General features: G+C 55.8%; 1 protein-coding gene across 2 annotated transcripts; it reads left to right on the top strand.

The window, feature by feature from the left end:
• Nucleotides 1-551: 551 nt before the first annotated feature.
• ZNF853 (zinc finger protein 853) lies at nucleotides 552-10425 on the top strand. Of its 2 annotated transcripts, none has more exons than XM_030932208.1 (3): nucleotides 552-1118; nucleotides 2096-2213; nucleotides 7174-10425. In XM_030932208.1, the coding sequence occupies exons 1-3, from the start codon at nucleotides 1107-1109 to the stop codon at nucleotides 9096-9098; spliced, it is 2055 nt and encodes a 684-aa protein (XP_030788068.1). In that variant the 5' UTR covers nucleotides 552-1106; the 3' UTR covers nucleotides 9099-10425. The 2 variants fall into 2 exon arrangements, with proteins under 2 accessions (XP_030788068.1, XP_030788069.1); XM_030932209.1 differs by having other exon boundaries at nucleotides 555-1118; nucleotides 2091-2213.
• The last annotated feature ends 6451 nt before the right edge of the window (nucleotides 10426-16876 follow it).

Genomic DNA, 16876 nt, shown 5'->3' with positions numbered 1-16876 from the left:
TGCCCTCCCCAGCCCAGGGGTCCAGGAGGAGGGCTCCACGGTGCGGACCAGGGTGGCCTCTCCAGGGCCTGCTAGGGCCGGGCCCGGATGGCGACTATTCCCTCTTCGAGTGCCATCGAATTGAGTGCTCATTAGCCACAATTTACACCCCGGCAGGGGCTCCCCTAGGCCACGCCTGCCCTCTAAGGGGTGGCAGGGATCGGGCTGGGTACCCCCCACCCAGACACCCAGGCAGTGACAGTTGCCAACCGTGGCGCGCGGACACGCGCAGCAGGGATGCGGCACAGCGCGCGCTGCGCTGGGCACCGGCCGGCCCGGGACGCCCCAGGGGCCGCCGCATCGTGTCCCCTGGGCCGGGTGAGTGGCCGGGCCGGGAAGGGTTAAGCCCACCGAGCTGCGGCTGCCTAGAGCGGCGGCGGCGGCGGCGGCGGCGGCGGCGGCGGCGGCGGGGGCCGGGGCGCGGGGGCGCGGCGGGCGGGCAGGGGCGGGGGACAGGATGCGGATGCCGGGGGGACTTCCTGTGCCAGCCCCCGCGCCCCCGCCCCCGGCCCGGCCAGCGGCCCGAACGGACGCACTCCCGGGCGGGCGGGCGAGCCCAGGGGGACCCGGCCCGGCCGCGGCGCCCGCCCCGCCCCCGCCCCGGCCACCGCGCGGCCCGGCCCAGGCCGCCCGCAGGCTCCGGGCACCTGTAGCCCCCGAGGACCCGCGTCGCCTGGCCGCCGCCGACCCCAGGCGGGGCCACCCCGTGGTGCCGACCCCGGGCGCCGGCCTGGATCCCGCTGCTCGCGATGGTCCCGGGGGGCCGGCCCTGAGCCCCGCGCGGGATTCGGGGCGCTGCCTCCCGCCCCGACCACTGCCGGAGAGTCTCCACCAACTTCTGCTCGGCCGCTCCTCTCGGCCCCTTCCCTTGGCCCAGGGCGACCTCGGCAGCCCAGACGGCGTGGACGCTCCGGAGTGCCCAGAAAGTCCCCGGGGTGGCCCTGCGCGTCCCGGCTCTTTCTGGATGGAGGTGCCTCCGGAATGAGCCGGCTGCACGCCGTGGCCTTCACCTCGCAGCCTCTGCTGACCACACCTCCCTAGCGCAGAGGCTGCCCCGGGAGCAGGAAATGCTCCACCAGGTGAGGCCCAGGGGGTCGTTGGCGCTGGACCACCAGGGACGCGTCCCCTGAGAGAGTTTGGACTGGATGGCGCAAGTCGGCCTATTTAGGGGAGAGGGGCCAGCTCTGCACTGGCCAGGGTGGACCCTCAGGGGCGCCTGGGCACAGGGCCAGGCCGTGGGTGACAGTGCTCTGGACACCTGCCTTGCCTGGGAGCTGGGGTAGCAGCTGACACACGTGGCCTGCTGGTGGCCTTCTCAGAGCAGGCCAGGAAGGCAATAGAATGGAAGGGGCTAGGCGCAGTGGCTCACTCAACCAACACTTTGGGAGGCCTAGACAGGAAGATCACCTGAGGCCAGGAGTTCGAGACCAGCCTTGGGCAACATCGTCCACAATATTTAAAAAACCATAAAAATTAGCTGGGCGTGATGGCGCGCACCTGTAGCCCCAGCTACTTGGTAGGCTGAGGCAGGAGAATCGCCTGAACCAGGGAGACGGAGGTTGCAGTGAGCCAAGATCGCTGCACTCCAGCCTGGGTGACAGAGTGAGACTGTCTTAAAAAAAAAAAAAAAGTATTAAAAAAGAGGCAGGAAGGATGTTGATGGACAGTCACTCTTTGGCCCCAGAGTTCCCCACCCTAAATGTCCCTTTGGTGAGTCTAGCTTTTCTCCCTTGTGAAGGGCTGATACCCACAGTTGTGTCTCAGTGGGGCTACCCCACTCTCTATCCCCCTGTGAAAAGTCAGGAGAGGCAGCTCTGCCTCTGTGCAGGTGACAGCCTCCAGTGCTGGCTGCCACCTCCCCAGCCCTGAGCCTCCAGGCTGCCGGCACTCCCGGTTCCCCACTGCGGCCTGGAAAGTCCTATAGTTGCAGCAGGGGTGGAACTGACCACTCTAGGTGGCCTGAGGCAGAGGTGCAGGGCCTTTGGGGGCCTGTGGCACCTGGCAGGAGCTCAAAGCACTCCCGCCCTTCTAAATCACTTCCTTCCTTTCAGCACAGCCGACTCCCGGGAATCCGGGTCTGACCGCCAGGATGGAGGTGGGGCCAGCCACCGAGACCTTCGTGCTGGAACTTCGATGTCTTGAAGATGGGGGCCCAGGGCCTGACACCCTCTCAGGTGAGGGCCTGGGGGAATCCCTTGACAGAGCCCCATACCTGCCTGCCATGGCAGAAAGAGGCCCAAGAGTGGTAGGCAGCCTGCACAGACTCACACTAGCCAACCTCAGCTGCACTGAGTAACACCAGCAGTTCTGCCTTGAGATTTTCCAAGGTGGCCGTGTCAGGCAGGCTGAGGCCAGGCTGGTGAGGGGCTCCCCAGTCCCCACATGGGTGCTGACTGGACTCACACTCACAGGTGCGTGCTGGCTGGAACTCATTGCTGTGTTTCCTGGCAGCCAGGGGGCCTCCACCATCCTCCCCATACCTGGCTCAAGCGCTTGAGTCAATTTCCACTCAATTTCCCAGATCCCATTCAGGTACTGATAGGCTCTCTTCCTCTGCCCCTCCTGCCCTCAATGTTGGCTCTGTGGCTTCCTTCCAAGATCTCTTCTTCTGGGACCCACTCTCAACAAACCTTTTCCTCTGGGACCCACTCTCGGCAAACCTTCTCTGGTGGCCACACTCATGAGAGCCAGTTTCCGTTCTGTGCTTTAAGGGTGTTGAGTGAGGGCCTGGGGCAGGGCGGGACAGAGCTTGAAAAGGACCAAGGGAATTGAAGGGGTGGGATGGGGACGTGTGGAGTCAAAAAGGACCCTTCTGACCAGGCATGATGGTTCATTCCTGTAATCTCAGCACTTTGGGAGGCCGAGGTGGGCAGATCACTTGAAGCCAGGAATTTTTTTTTTTTTTTTTTTTTTTTTTTTTTTGAGACGGAGTCTCGCTCTGTCGCCCGGGCTGGAGGGCTGGAGTGCAGTGGCTGGATCTCAGCTCACTGCAAGCTCCGCCTCCCAGGTTTACGCCATTCTCCTGCCTCAGCCTCCTGAATAGCTGGGACTACAGGCGCCCGCCACCTCGCCCGGCTAGCTTTTTTTTTGTATTTTTTAGTAGAGACGGGGTTTCACCGTGTTAGCCAGGATGGTCTCGAACTCCTGACCTCGTGATCCCCCCGTCTCGGCCTCCCAAAGTGCTGGGATTACAGGCTTGAGCCACCGCACCCGGCCGAAGCCAGGAATTTGAGACCAGCCTGGCCAACATGGTGAAACACCGTCTCTACTACAAATTAGCTGAGTGTGGCGGGCGCCTGTAATCCCAGCTACTCAGGAGGCTGAGGCAGAAGAATCACTTGAACCCAGGAGGCAGAGGTTGCAGTGAGCCAGGATCGTGCCACTGCACTCCAGCCTGGGCGACAGAGTAAGAGTCCATCTCAAAAAAAACAAAAAAAAAAAAAAAGAAGAAGAAAGGAAGACCCTTCTGACTTGTACATTTAGCTGACAAAACTTTGGGAAGGTATACGTGTCAGACAACATTGAACTAGATGTTCACTAAAATGCCTTTGTTAAAAATGCTGAGGTCAGGCACAATGGCTCATGCCTGTAATCCCAGCACTTTGGGAAGCCGAGGCAGGTAGATCGCTTGAGGTCAGGAGTTCGAGACCAGCCTGTGCAACATTGCAAAACCCCATCTCTACAAAAAATTTTAAAAATTAGCTAGGCATGGTGGTGTATGCCTGTAGTCCCAGCCACTTGGGAGGCTGAGATGGGACGATCGCTTGAGTTTGGGAGGTTGAAGCTACAGTGAGCTGAGATTGTGCCACTGCACTCCAGCCTGGGTGACAAGAGTGAGAACCTGTCTCCAAAGAAAAAAAAACCTGAAATTGCTACCCCAGGGAGTCAGAGTGCCTCTTCTCCCACCAGTGGACTTGCTGGAGGGACAGTTTTCACCCTGTCTTCTCCTATCATGTGCTTCCCCCCAGCTGATGTGAGTGTCTATGAAAAGCACACTCACAGATCCATTAGCCTAACCAAAGGTTATTAGGAATATTTTACTAGAGGAAATTATATGCATGCAGATTTCCCTTGGTGGAATTTTTTATTTTTATTATTATTATTATTTTTTTTTTTTTTTTTTTTGAGGCGAAGTCTCGCTCTGTCGCCCAGGCTGGAGTGCAGTGGCCGGATCTCAGCTCACTGCAAGTTCCGCCTCCCAGGTTCATGCCATTCTCCTGCCTCAGCCTCCCGAGTAGCTGGGACTACAGGTGCCCGCCACCTCGCCCGGCTAGTTTTTTGTATTTTTTAGTAGAGACAGGGTTTCACCGTGTTAGCCAGGACGGTCTCGATCTCCTGACCTCGTGATCCGCCCTCCTCAGCCTCCCAAAGTGCTGGGATTACAGGCTTGAGCCACTGCGCCCAGCTATTTTTATTTTTATTTTTTTGAGACAGAGTCTTGCTCTGTCGCCCAAGTTGGAGGAGTGTGGTGGCTCGATCTCGACTCACTGCAACCTCCACCTCCTGGGTTCAAGCAGTTCAGTTCTCCTGCTGCAGCCTCCCGAGTAGCTGGGACTATAGGTGCATGCCACCATGCCCGGCTAATTTTTGTATTTTTAGTAGAGACAAGGGTTTCACCATGTCCCTCGGTTTTTTTTGTTTGTTTGTTTTTGTTTTTTGTTTGTTGTTTTTGAGACAGAGTCTCGCTCTGTCGCCGGGCTGGAGTGCAGTGGCATTATCTCAGCTCACTGCAACCTCCGCCTTTCAGGTTCAAGTGATTCCCCGGCCCCAGCCTCCCAAGTAGCTGGGACTACCGCCCACGCCACCACACCCGGAATTTTTTTTTTTTTTTTTTTTTTTTTTTTGAGACGGAGTCTCGCTTTGTCGCCCAGGCTGGAATGCAGTGGCACCATCTCGGATCACTGCAAGCTCCGCCTCCCGGGTTCACGCCATTCTCCTGCCTCAGCCTTGGGACTACAGGCACGCGCCACCACGCCCGGCTAATTTTTTGTATTTTTAGTAGAGATGGGGTTTCACCGTGTTAGTCAGGATGGTCTTGATCTCCTGACCTCGTATTCTGCCTGCCTCGGCCTCCCAAAGTGCTGGGATTACAGGTGTGAGCCACCGCGCCCGGCCACACCCGGATTTTTTGCATTTTATTAGAGATGGGGTTTCACCATGTTGGCCAGGATGGTCTCGATCTCCTGACCTTGTGATCCACTTGCCTCAACCTCCCAAAGTGCTAGGATTACACGCACGAGCCACCGCGCCCGGCCATCCCTTGATTTTATTAAATCAACATATTCCTGGAAAAGTGGCCAGAAAGCAAACTTTTATAAATCAAAACATTGCCTTCCATTACAAAATGGAAAACATATGATGTTATAGGAAGAAGAGATGTTGATACCAGATTTGGGAATGGAGAAAGCCTCCTCAGGTCACATGTAGAAAGAAGAATTGGGATTTTCCAATAGCACAATAGTAATACTCAAAATGAGAAACTCATGGTGGACATGGTGTGGAAAGAGAAGCGTAGTAACGGAGCGGTGCTGTTTATGCAGGGCCTCTTAGGTTTATGCCTCCCAAAGTGTTGGGATTATAGCATGAGCCATCACGCCCAGCTGAGTTAGTCCTTTGTATTCAGGAATGACAATCTCAAACACTCCCAGTCTCCTTGGTATTTTTTGTTACTTTGCAAACCAATCCTAACCTGCAGAGAGAGGAAATTTTCAAGCACCTACCAGGTTCCAGGGACTATGCCAGGGCTCTCTTTGTTGTACTGTTTAAGCAGATGGTGTGGGTATCACTGATCTATTTTATAGACAGGGCTGTGAGCCTGCAGGAGGTTGTACACCTGCCGACTGGTAGAGTTAGGTTCTGAACTGAGGACTTCCCGCCTGAAACCTAGTGGTCTCTCTGACACTTTGGTGGTATTGGGAAACTACTTGCGGTAACAATTCCAGGCAGCTTTATATAAATTATTTATTATTTACAGAGAAGGAGAGTTTTATTTATTTAAGGTGTGGCTGTAACTGAGGTCGGAGTTCAGCATGGGGTTGGTGGCTTGGCCATTGGAACCAACCCCATGCTGAACTGGTTCAGTGGTTTCTACTGGAGGGTGATTAAGCACAAGAGACTTCTCAGGATGGTCAGGGAGCCCCTGGCACCCCTGCTGGTGTCAGTGCCGAGATCAGAGCATGGGGCCTGTGTAAAGGGAAGCTCCAAGGAGGGATCAGGGAGCTGGGGTCCAGAGGGAGGTCACCAGCAGTCCCTGGGCCTCCTTCCTTCCTTCCTTCCTCCCTCCCTTCCTTCCTTGTTTCCTTCGCACTTTCTCTCTTTCTTTCTTTTTTTTTTTTTTTTTTTTTTTTTTTTTTTTTTTGAGAGGGAGTCTCGCTCTGTCACCCAGGCTGGAGTGCAGTGGCCAGATCTCAGCTCACTGCAAACTCCGCCTCCTGGGTTTACGCCATTCTCCTGCCTCAGCCTCCCGAGTAGCTGGGACTACAGGCGCCCGCCACCTCGCCCGGCTAGTTTTTTGTATTTTTTTAGTAGAGACGGGGTTTCACCGTGTTAGCCAGGATGGTCTCGATCTCCTGACCTCGTGATCCGCCCGCCTCGGCCTCCCAAAGTGCTGGGATTACAGGCTTGAGCCACTGCACCCGGCCCTCTCTTTCTTTCTTTTGACATGGCCCAGGCTGGAGCACAGTGGTATGATCTCGGCTCACTGCAACCTCCACCTCCTGAGTTCAGGTGATTCTCCTGCCTCAGCCTCCTGAGTAGCTGGGACTACAGGCACTGGGCACCACACCTGGCTAATTTTTTGTATTTTTAGTAGAGTCGGGCTTTCACCATGTTGCCCAGGCTGGTTTCGAACTTCTGAGCGCAGGCAATCTGCCCACCTCGGCCTCTCAAAGTGCTGGGATTACAGGCATGAGCCGCCGTGCCCAGCCACCTGGGCACATTTCCAAGCCACCCCCAGCCCCTGCAGCATTTCAGTTTCTGCTGGGCTGCTATTGTTACTTGATCCAGCACTTTCGGGCTCCTGCTAAGAGTGTGTTAGTGTATCTTTGAGGGCAGGTAAGGGGCAGGTCCTGGGGTCTGGACCAGAGAGCTTCCTGTAGATCTTTCTCTCTTGGCTTCCTGCCATTTCTTCCACAGGTGGCAGTGGTGGGAGTGAGAGTCAGGAGGAGGAAGAGCCTCAGGAGGGGAGCAGCAGTCCACAGCGGCCAGCAGTCTTGGCCCCAGTGGGGGCCAGTGAAATCGCTGAGGAAACCCAGCCGGGACAACAGGAGTTGCAACTGCAGCAGTTAGAACAGCAGCCAAAACCGCAGCAACAGCCACAGCAGGAGCAACTGCAACAGCTGCAGCCACACCTAGAACTGCAACAACAGCCGCAGCAAGATGGGCAACAACAGCTATCTCAACTACAGCAGGAAAAACACCAATCCATGCACCATCAGGAACTGAAACCTGAACTGCAGCTAATGCACCAGCAGCAACAGGTACAGCCACAGCAAGTGCAAGAGCAACAGCTGTTGCAGCAGCAGCAGGAGCAGTTACAGCCACAGCAGGAGCAGTTACAGCCGCAGCAGGAGCCGTTACAGCCACAGCAGGAGCCACCACAGCCGCAGCAAGCACAAGAGCAACAGCTGTTGCAGCAGCAGGAACAGCTACAGCAGCAAGTGCAAGAGCAACAGCTGTTACAGCAACAGCAGGAACAGTTACAACAGCAGCAGCTGCTACAACAGCAGGAACAATTACAGCAGCAACAGTTTCAACAGCAGCAGGAACAGCTACAGCAGCAGCAGCAGCTACTTTTGCTGCAGCAGCAGGAACAGCTACAGCAGCAACTGTTGCAGCAGCAGCAGGCACAGTTACAACAGCAACTGCTGGAACAGCAGCAAGCACAGTTACAGCAGCAGCTACTGCTGCAGCAGCAGGAACAATTAAAGCAGCAGCAGCAACAGCAGCTGTTGCAACAGCAGCAGGAACAATTGCAACAGCAACAACTGCAGCCTCCTCCCCTGGAGCCGGAGGAGGAGGAAGAGGTGGAGCTGGAGCTCATGCCGGTGGACCTGGGGTCGGAGCAGGAGCTGGAGCAACAGCGGCAGGAGTTGGAGCGGCAGCAGGAGCTGGAACGGCAGCAGGAGCAGCGGCAGCTGCAGCTCAAACTGCAGGAGCAGCTGCAGCAGCTGGAGCAACAGCTGGAGCAGCAGCAGCAGCTAGAGCAGCAGCAGCTGGAGCAGCAGGAGGTGCAGCTGGAGCTGACCCCGGTGGAGCTGGGCGCCCAGCAGCAGGAGGTGCAGCTGGAGCTGACCCCGGTGCAACCAGAGCTGCAGCTAGAACTGGTGCCAGCCGCAGGGGGTGGCGGAGCGGCAGTCCCCGGGGCTCCAGCCGCGGTCGTGGTGGCTCCCCCGGGCTACGTGGTGCTGCAGGAGCTCATGGTGCTGCCAGCCGTGGCAGCACCGGCTGTGGTGGCCATCCCGGGCCCGGCAGGCAGCGCGGCGTTGACTCCCGCACGGCAGCGGCGGCGACGGCGCGCCCGGGACCGGCCGACCATCTGCGGGGAGTGCGGCAAGGGCTTCAGCCGCAGCACGGACCTGGTGCGCCACCAGGCCACGCACACGGGTGAGCGGCCACACCGTTGCGGCGAGTGCGGCAAGGGCTTCTCGCAGCACTCGAACCTGGTAACGCACCAGCGCATCCACACGGGTGAGAAACCCTACGCCTGCTCCTACTGCGCTAAGCGCTTCAGTGAGAGCTCGGCGCTCGTGCAGCACCAGCGCACGCACACCGGGGAGCGACCCTACGCCTGCGGGGACTGCGGCAAGCGCTTCAGCGTCTCCTCCAATCTGCTGCGCCACCGGCGCACGCACTCGGGCGAGCGGCCCTACGTGTGCGAGGACTGCGGCGAGCGCTTCCGACACAAGGTGCAGATCCGCCGCCACGAGCGCCAGCTGCACGGCGCGGGCCGCTCCAGGGGCCTCGGCCTGTTGCGCGCCTCGCGGCCCGCAGCCCTTGGTGGCCCAGCCCGTGCAGAGCAGGGCGCCACGGCCACTGCGCCCGCAGACAAGGCGCTTTGAGAGCCGCGATCGGGGCTGCCTGGCTAGGAGGGGATCCCCTACCCGCCTCCACCTGAAAAGCTCCTTGACCCGGGTTCATGGGCGCTGGAGGCATCCTGGAATATCCCTGGAGTAAAAGGCTTCCACCATCATCATCATCATCATCATCATCTCCTGGATTCCCTGAGAAAATACCAGGTTCACAGACTTCACCGCCAGAAAAAAAACCATCCGCCAAAACAGAAGTGGACTGGGACTGAAATAGCACGCGGGACACGTTTGTCTGCCCTTGGAGGGGCCTGCCAAAAATTTTCGCTCCGGGAAAACTGGACTTACTACGAACAAGGAAAAACTCCCAGTGGCGAGACGGTTAATGATACTGGCCGAGGACTGGATACCCACCAGGGGATCAAAGACGTGGTGAGACACACATGGAAAAGCTTCGATCCTGGTGAAAATGATCCCAAGGAAAAATTCGGGGAGGAAGCAAACTTGTTTGCACTATGTAGAAACTGAGCAAGGCATTGAATCGTCCTCAGTGGTGTTTGCCTTGAAAATACTTTCCAAGATGAAAATTCATCAGGGTGGGTATAATTCTGATGAAAACGCCTGTGTTCATCAACACAGGGTCAGAGCGCTCACGCGATCAATGTGCAAATCTAAGCCAGGGGGTCCTGCTCCGGGTGGAAGGTAAAACCTTCCCTCCAGGGAACCAGGGGCTCCGGCGGGCGTCGGAGGCAAGTTCTTGGCCTCTGCTGCCAGGTCCCCCAGTCCCCCAGCCCGCATTAATGTCCTCTGGAATAAGAGCCTGTGGCTGAAGCAGAGGGCCTTCTGCTAGAGCTCTCCAAGGTCTGGAAGGAGGGTCCTCCAGAAGGAGCTCCGGGGTAGCCCCACTGTGGCCCCCCTGGACTCCACCAGCTTCATGCTTCTCAGATGCTACCCAGGGGCCGGCACTGGGAGTCCGGGGCAGATTTCTCCTGCACCAGGCTATGGGGGTTTGGAGGGCTGCCTGAGCAGACCCTGCGCCATGGCTGGGGCTGGGGGAAGAATGTCTGAGACAAGGTTTGGGAGCAATGCTCTTTACTACGTTTACCAAATCGTCTGGGGCAGGGGCTGTGAGCCACAGCAGTTGCTGGTGCCTTGTGGGAAGGTGGGGCAGGGAGGAGGCTGCCCGCCACCTCTGTCCCCAGTCACTTCCTGCTTGACCTGACTCTTCACATGTGGCTGCTTAATTCCTGCCCCTCTCTCCCCAGCTGCTTCTCCTTTACTAACACACCTGCTACATTTTACACATGTGTTGGTAAGTGAGAAACAGAAACGAAAAATAAATTAAAATGCAGAAATACAATGTCATTGTCTTGGTGTTTTCACCTCTGGGTTTTGTGTCTTCCCTAGGGCTTCCTTTCTTTTCTTTCTTTCTTTCTTTTTTCCTTCTCTTCCCTTCCCTTCCTTTCCCCTGTCCCCCTTTTCTCCTTTCTTTCCTCTTTCCCCTTCCCTTCCTTTCCTTTTTTCTTTCTTTTCTTCTTCCTTTTTTTTTTTTTTTTAAATGTTGTCTGGGCTGGTCTCAAACTCCTGAGCTCAACTGATCCTCCCAACTCGGCCTCCCAAAGCACTGGGATTACAGGCATGAGCCACCACATCTGGGTAATTTTTAATTTTTTTTTCTTTTTTCCTGTAGGGACAGGGTCTCACTCTTCCCCAGGCTGGTCTCAAACTCCCAGTCTCAAGCAGTCCTTCCACCTCAGCCTCCCAAAATGCAGGGAGTACAGGTGTGAGCCACTGTGCCTGGCCAAAGGATCATTTCTTTCTTTCTTTTTTTTGAGAGAGGGTCTTGCTCTATTGCCCAGGCTGGAGTGCAGTGGTTTGATCACTGCAGCCTCAAACTCCTGGGCTCAAGCAATTCTCCTACCTCAGCCTCCTGAGTAGCTGGGACTACAGGTACATGCCACAATGTCTGGCTACCTTTTATTTTCTTTTTTGAGATGGAGTCTCGCACCATTGCCCAGGCTGGAATGCAGTGGCACGATCTCTGCTCACTGCAATCTTTGCCACCCGGGTTCAAGCGATTCTCCTGCCTCAGCCTCCTGAGTAGCTGAGATTACAGGCGCCCACCACCACGTCTGGCTAATTTTTTTAATTTTTAGTAGAGATGGGGTTTCACTGTGTTGGCCAGGCTGGTCTGGAACTCCTGACCTTGTGATCTGCCCATCTTGGCCTCCCAAAGTCCTGGGATTACAGGCGTGAGCCCCTGCGCCCAGCCATGTCTGGCTAAGTTTTAATTTTGTTTTTAGAGATGGAGTCTCACTGTGTCACTCAGGCTGTTGGGGTTCATTTCAAGGAAAATGTTCCTGGTTGCTCTCCGGCAAGGAACTTACTATTCAGGCCCATTACCCAATCCTGCTCACCCCAAACCAGACTTCCAGCCTGAGGCCCGTGGCTGGGTAATGGACTTACTCAGTGAGACCCTCATGGGAGGGTCAGGGACCCGAGGGTGGATGCTTGAGAAGGCCAGCTTTGGGATCCCAACTTAGTAGTGGCTCACACCTGTAATCCCAGCACTTTGGGAGTCTGAGGTGGGGGGATCACTAGAGGCCAGGAGCTTGAGACCAGCCTGGACAACATAGCAAGACTCCATCTCTACTAAAAACGGTACCACTGCACTTCGGTCTGGGAAACAGCAAGACCCTTTCCCCCTTCTCCCCCACAAAATTCAGCCCAGCTGCAGTCTGGAGTGATGGTGCTGAGCTCGCCTTGCTGCACAGCCACTTGGAGCGTCATGAGGCCTGGAGTCTCCTCCCAGCCCTGAGAGTCCTTAATTCTTTTCTGTCTGTATTTATTTAGAGACTCTAGTCTCTCTGTGTTGACCAGGCTGGAGTGCAGTGGCACGATCTCAGCTCACTGCGACCTCTGCCTCCCAGGTTCAAGCGATTCTCCTGCCTCAGTCTCCCCAGTAGCTGGGATTACAGGCACGCACCACCACACCTGGCTAATTTTTGTATTTTTTTAGTAGAGACGGGGCTTTTGCCATGTTGGCCAGGATGGTGTCGAATGCCTGACCTCAACTAATCCGCCCACCTCGGCCTCCCAAAGTGCTGGGGTTACAGGCATGAGCCACCTTGCCCGGCCTTGCTGCCTGGAGCCCGTTGATGCAACTGTGTGGGGAGCTGGATGCACCTGAGAATTACCTTCCCCAGGATGGCCCTGGATCCATTAAGACAGGCACAGGGCCGGGCGCGGTGGCTCAAGCCTGTAATCCCAGCACTTTGGGAGGCCGAGACGGGCGGATCACGAGGTTAGGAGATCGAGACCATCCTGGCTAACATGCTGAAACCCCGTCTCTACTAAAAAATACAAAAAACTAGCCGGGCGAGGTGGCAGGCGCCTGTAGTCCCAGCTACTCGGGAGGCTGAGGCAGGAGAATGGCGTAAACCTGGGAGGTGGAGCTTGCAGTGAGCTGAGATCCGGCCATTGCACTCCAGCCTGGGCGACAGAGCGAGACTCCATCTCAAAAAAAAAAAAAAAGACAGGCAAAGGAGGAGAGCGCAGCCTGAGCTCTCCTGTTTTTGTTCAGGGCGGCTCCGAGTTGTGACTCACGCTCCAGTTTGCCTGTGGGATCCAATCAAAGCATCCCTTGCACACACACATATATATATGTATATATAATATATATATATATTTTAAGACACAATCTCGCTCTGTTGCCCAGGCTAGAGTACAATGGCATGATCACGGCTCACTGCAGCCTTGATCTCCTAGGCTCTAGCAATCCTGCCTCAGCTTCCTGAGTAGCTGGGACTATAGGTGTGTCACTACACCTGGCTAATTTTTTTCTTTTCTTTTCTTTTTTTTTTTTTGAGATGGAGTCTAACTCTGTCCCTAGGCTGGAGTGCAGTGGCGCAATCTTGGCTCACTGCAACCTCTGCCTCCCAGGTTCGTGATTCTCCTGCCTCAGCCTCCTGAGTAGCTGGGATTACAGGCAGGTGCCACTGCGCCCAGCTAATTTTTGTATTTTTAGTAGAGACGGGGTTTCACCATGTTGCCCAGGCTGGTCTTGAACTCCTGACCTCAGGTGATCCACCCGCCTCGGCCTCCCAAAGAACTGGGATTAGAGGCATGAACCACCATGACCGGCCTCACAGGATTTTGCTGGAGGCTGCATCTCTACTTGGCTTCCTCTCCTTCCTTGACCCGCTTCTCTTACTCCAGCACCCTCTGGGATGATGGCCTTAATGCATCACTCACTCAGAAATTCGTGTGTTGAGGTCTGCTGCCCAGCAGCCTGCCCTGAGACCCATGGTGTAGTTCTGGCAAGTAGAGTCTGGGCTGGGGCCACTCCCCCATCAGGTAGCAACAGGGACCTGTTTGTAGGGGGTGAGTGGTGGTTACCTTTGGCTGCCTTTTTTTGCCTTTTTTTTTTCTTTTTTTTTTTTTCCTCGAGACAGGGTCTCACTCTGTTGCCCAGGTTGGAGTGCAGGTACAATCATAGCTCACTGCAGCCTCCAACTCCTGGGCTCGAGGAATCCTCCCATCTCAGCCTCCTGAGCAGCTCAGACTACAGGCACACACCACCATGCCTGGCTTATTTTTATTATTTTTTTGTAGAGACAGGGCCTTGTCATGTTGTCCAGGCTGATCTCGAACTCCTGGGCTGAAGCGATTCTCCCACCTCAGCCTCCCAGAGTGCTGGGATTACAGGTGCCAGCCACCGCCCCTGGGCTGATGCCCCTTTTTGACATGATGGGTGGGGTTCGAGATACAATAAGTTCTGCCAATCGCCTGCCTCCCCACGGGGCACCCGGCGGGCTGGAAACACAAGGAACATCAGACAAAGGAACCCAACCCTACTTCATCAAAAACTCAAAACAAGGGCCAGGCGCGGTGGCTCAAGCCTGTAATCCCAGTACTTTGGGAGGCCGAGACGGGCGGATCACGGGGTCAGGAGATCGAGACCATCCTGGCTAACATGGTGAAACTTCGTCTCTACTAAAAAATACAAAAAACTAGCTGGGTGAGGTGGCGGGCGCCTGTAGTCCCAGCTACACGGGAGGCTGAGGCAGGAGAATGGTGTAAAACCTGGGAGGCGGAGCTTGCAGTGAGCTGAGATCCGGCCACTGCACTCCAGCCTGGGCGACAGAGCAAGACTCCGTCTCAAAAAAAAAAAAAGAAAAACTCAAAACAGGCCGGGTGCAGTGGCTCATGCCCGTAATCCCAACACTTTGGGAGGGTGAGGTGGAAGGACCATTTGAGGTCAGGAGTTGGAGACCAGCCTGGCCAACATGGCAAAACCCCATCTCTACTAAAAATAAAAAAAATTAGCCGGGTGTGATGGCAGGCACCTGTAATCCCAGCTACTTTGGAGGCTGAGGCAAGAGAATTGCTTGGACCCAGGAGGCAGAGGTTACAATGAGCCAAGATTGCACCACTGCACTCCAGCCTGGACGACAGAGCGAGACTCCATCTCAAAAACAAACAGAGACAATAGGGAAAAGAGACCTCAGTATAGAACTGGGTTCAATTCTGGCCCGGCGTGGTGGCTCATGCCTGTAACCCCAGCACTTTGTGAGGCCGAGGCAGGCAGATCACCAGGTCAGGAGATTGAGACCATCCTGGCCAACATGGTGAAACTCCGTCTCTACTAAAATACAAAAAGAATTAGCCAGGCGTGGTGGCGGGCGCCTGTAGTCCCAGCTGCTTGGGGGGCTGAGGCAGAGGAATCGCTTGAACCCAAGAGGTGGAGGTTGCAGTGAGCTGAGATCGCGCCACAGCACTCCAGCCTGGCGACAGAGCAAGACTCTGTCTCAAAACAAACAAATGAAACAAAACCCTGAAAGCAGAGGATGCCCCCACACCTCCCCAGGAAGGGCTCCCAGCCTGCCAACAGGAGGTGGCCTAGAGAAAGAGGGAGGATAAGCGGGCCTATGTCAGCGGCTGGTCCACCTGCCACCCTGCTGCTTATGTGAGCAGGAGGAAAGAGGAGGGAGGTGATTGGCAGCCTGCCCCAGGGACATGGCCTGCCTGGGCCTGTGCACCCCGAGAGAGCAGGAAACGGCAAGAATAAGAAAAACAGATACCCACATGGATGTTGCTGCTCGGCCCAGTCAGTGACTGGCCTGTTAGTGGGCAGCTTTCCCTCCCTGGAGGGCACTGGAGGGTGGCTAACAGAGGTGGGCAGGAGCACCAGGAAGGCACTCCCTCACTTTAGCCTCAGCTTGAGCTCCTACACCATGCCACTGGCTATCATGGCAGCCAGGGCCTTCAGCTCATGGTATCAGGCCTGGAGTAGGGCAAAGACCCCTGCCAAGTCCCAACCATGAGGTGCAGCCTGAGAGTCACAGACTGGGAATTGAGGGATGACAGAAAGAGGAGTTCCCTGGCCTGCATGGGGACAGGTCGTATTTCAGCCCAGCCTGAAAGGTGGCCAGAGAGGGGGATGCAGTGGTGGTAGGGGACGTCTGTCTTGAGCAAGAGCCTGAGGTGGGAGCTGGGGGTAAATCCAGGGGTCTGAGTGGTCCTGTGGCTGGAACTTCTTGCCCCTCTGGGGGGTCCGTGGTGGCTATGAAAGGCGTCAGGCGGTGGGGAAGGTTATGACTTGCCAAAGTGTTTGAGGGTGTGGCACGCGGTCCCGATGGACAGCAGGAAGCCATCCAAAGGCTGTTTAGGGGAACCAGGTGAGAGATGACAAGACTTCAAGGTGACAGAGTTAAGCTCTGGTAACTGGAATTTTTTTTTTTTTTTTTGAGACAGGGTCTTACTCTCTGTTGCCCAGGCTGGAGTGCAGTGGTGCAATCACAGTTCACTGCAGTCTTGAACTTGGGCTCAAGCTCAAGTGATCTTCCTGTCTCCACGTCCTGAGTAGCTGGGACTACAGGTGTGCACCACCGTGCCCAGCTAATTTATTTTTATTTTTATTTTTAAATTTATTTTATTTTATTTTTTGAGACACAATTTCGCTCTTATCACCCAGGCTGGAGTGCAATGGCACGATCTCAGCTCACTGCAACCTCCGCCTCCCAGGTTTAAGCGATTCTCCTGCCTCAGCCTCCCGAGTAGTTGAGATTACAGGCATGCGCCACCACACCCGGCTAATTTTGCTTTTTTAGTGGAGATAGGGTTTCTCCACGTTGGTCAGGCTGGTCTTGAACTCCCGACCTCAGGTGATCCGCTTGCCTCAGTCTCCCAAAGTGCTGGGATTACAGGCATGAGCCACTGCGCCCGGCCTCTAATTTTTAAATGTTTTGTAGAGGCAATGTTTTGTCTTGCTATGTTGCCCAGGCTGGTCTCAAGCTCCTGGGCTCAATCAATCCTCTTGCCTCAGTCCCCTACAAAGTGCTGGGATTACAGGCATGAGGAATTCTCAATAAATGGGAATTATTGTTCAGCAGAAAACTGATCCCTTTGGGAAAGTTAATGTAGGGAGAATATGGCCTGGCTCTGTGGTCCTCAACACCACCGTGAAAGACCAGGTCACCCTCTGCCCATTGCCCTTCCAGAAGCAGCTTGTCCTCCCCGCCCCAGCTCCGAGTCCACCACAATCTCCCACCCAGGCAGCTGCAAGGCATGCTGGGAGTGAGTGGCCACTGGGGCTGGGGGCTGTCGGGGGTGGAAAGGAGGAGCGGATTCCTCCCTCCTGGCACCCACAAAAGTGTGTCCAGGGCTAGATCAAGTCCAGGTCCCCACAATGGAATGGGAAGGAGCAGGCAGCAGAGGGGTCTCAACTGCCGACGAGGGGGCACGCAGGGCTGAAAACAGTCTTTCTCTTTCCTTGACCGGACTTCAGCCTCCCTGGAGCCTCTTCTCCA

The sequence above is a fragment of the Rhinopithecus roxellana genome, chromosome 6, assembly GCF_007565055.1.
Source record: "Rhinopithecus roxellana isolate Shanxi Qingling chromosome 6, ASM756505v1, whole genome shotgun sequence".
Lineage (NCBI taxonomy): Eukaryota > Metazoa > Chordata > Mammalia > Primates > Cercopithecidae > Rhinopithecus > Rhinopithecus roxellana.
This window is presented reverse-complemented; position numbering and strand designations above follow the sequence as displayed.

What these genes read in the sequence shown, in the direction of transcription:
- ZNF853 (XM_030932208.1), top strand. An exon ending in AGGGCCTGACACCCTCTCAG is followed by an intron (nt 2,214 to 7,173) that starts GTGAGGGCCTGG and finishes TTTCTTCCACAG; the next exon opens with GTGGCAGTGGTGGGAGTGAG.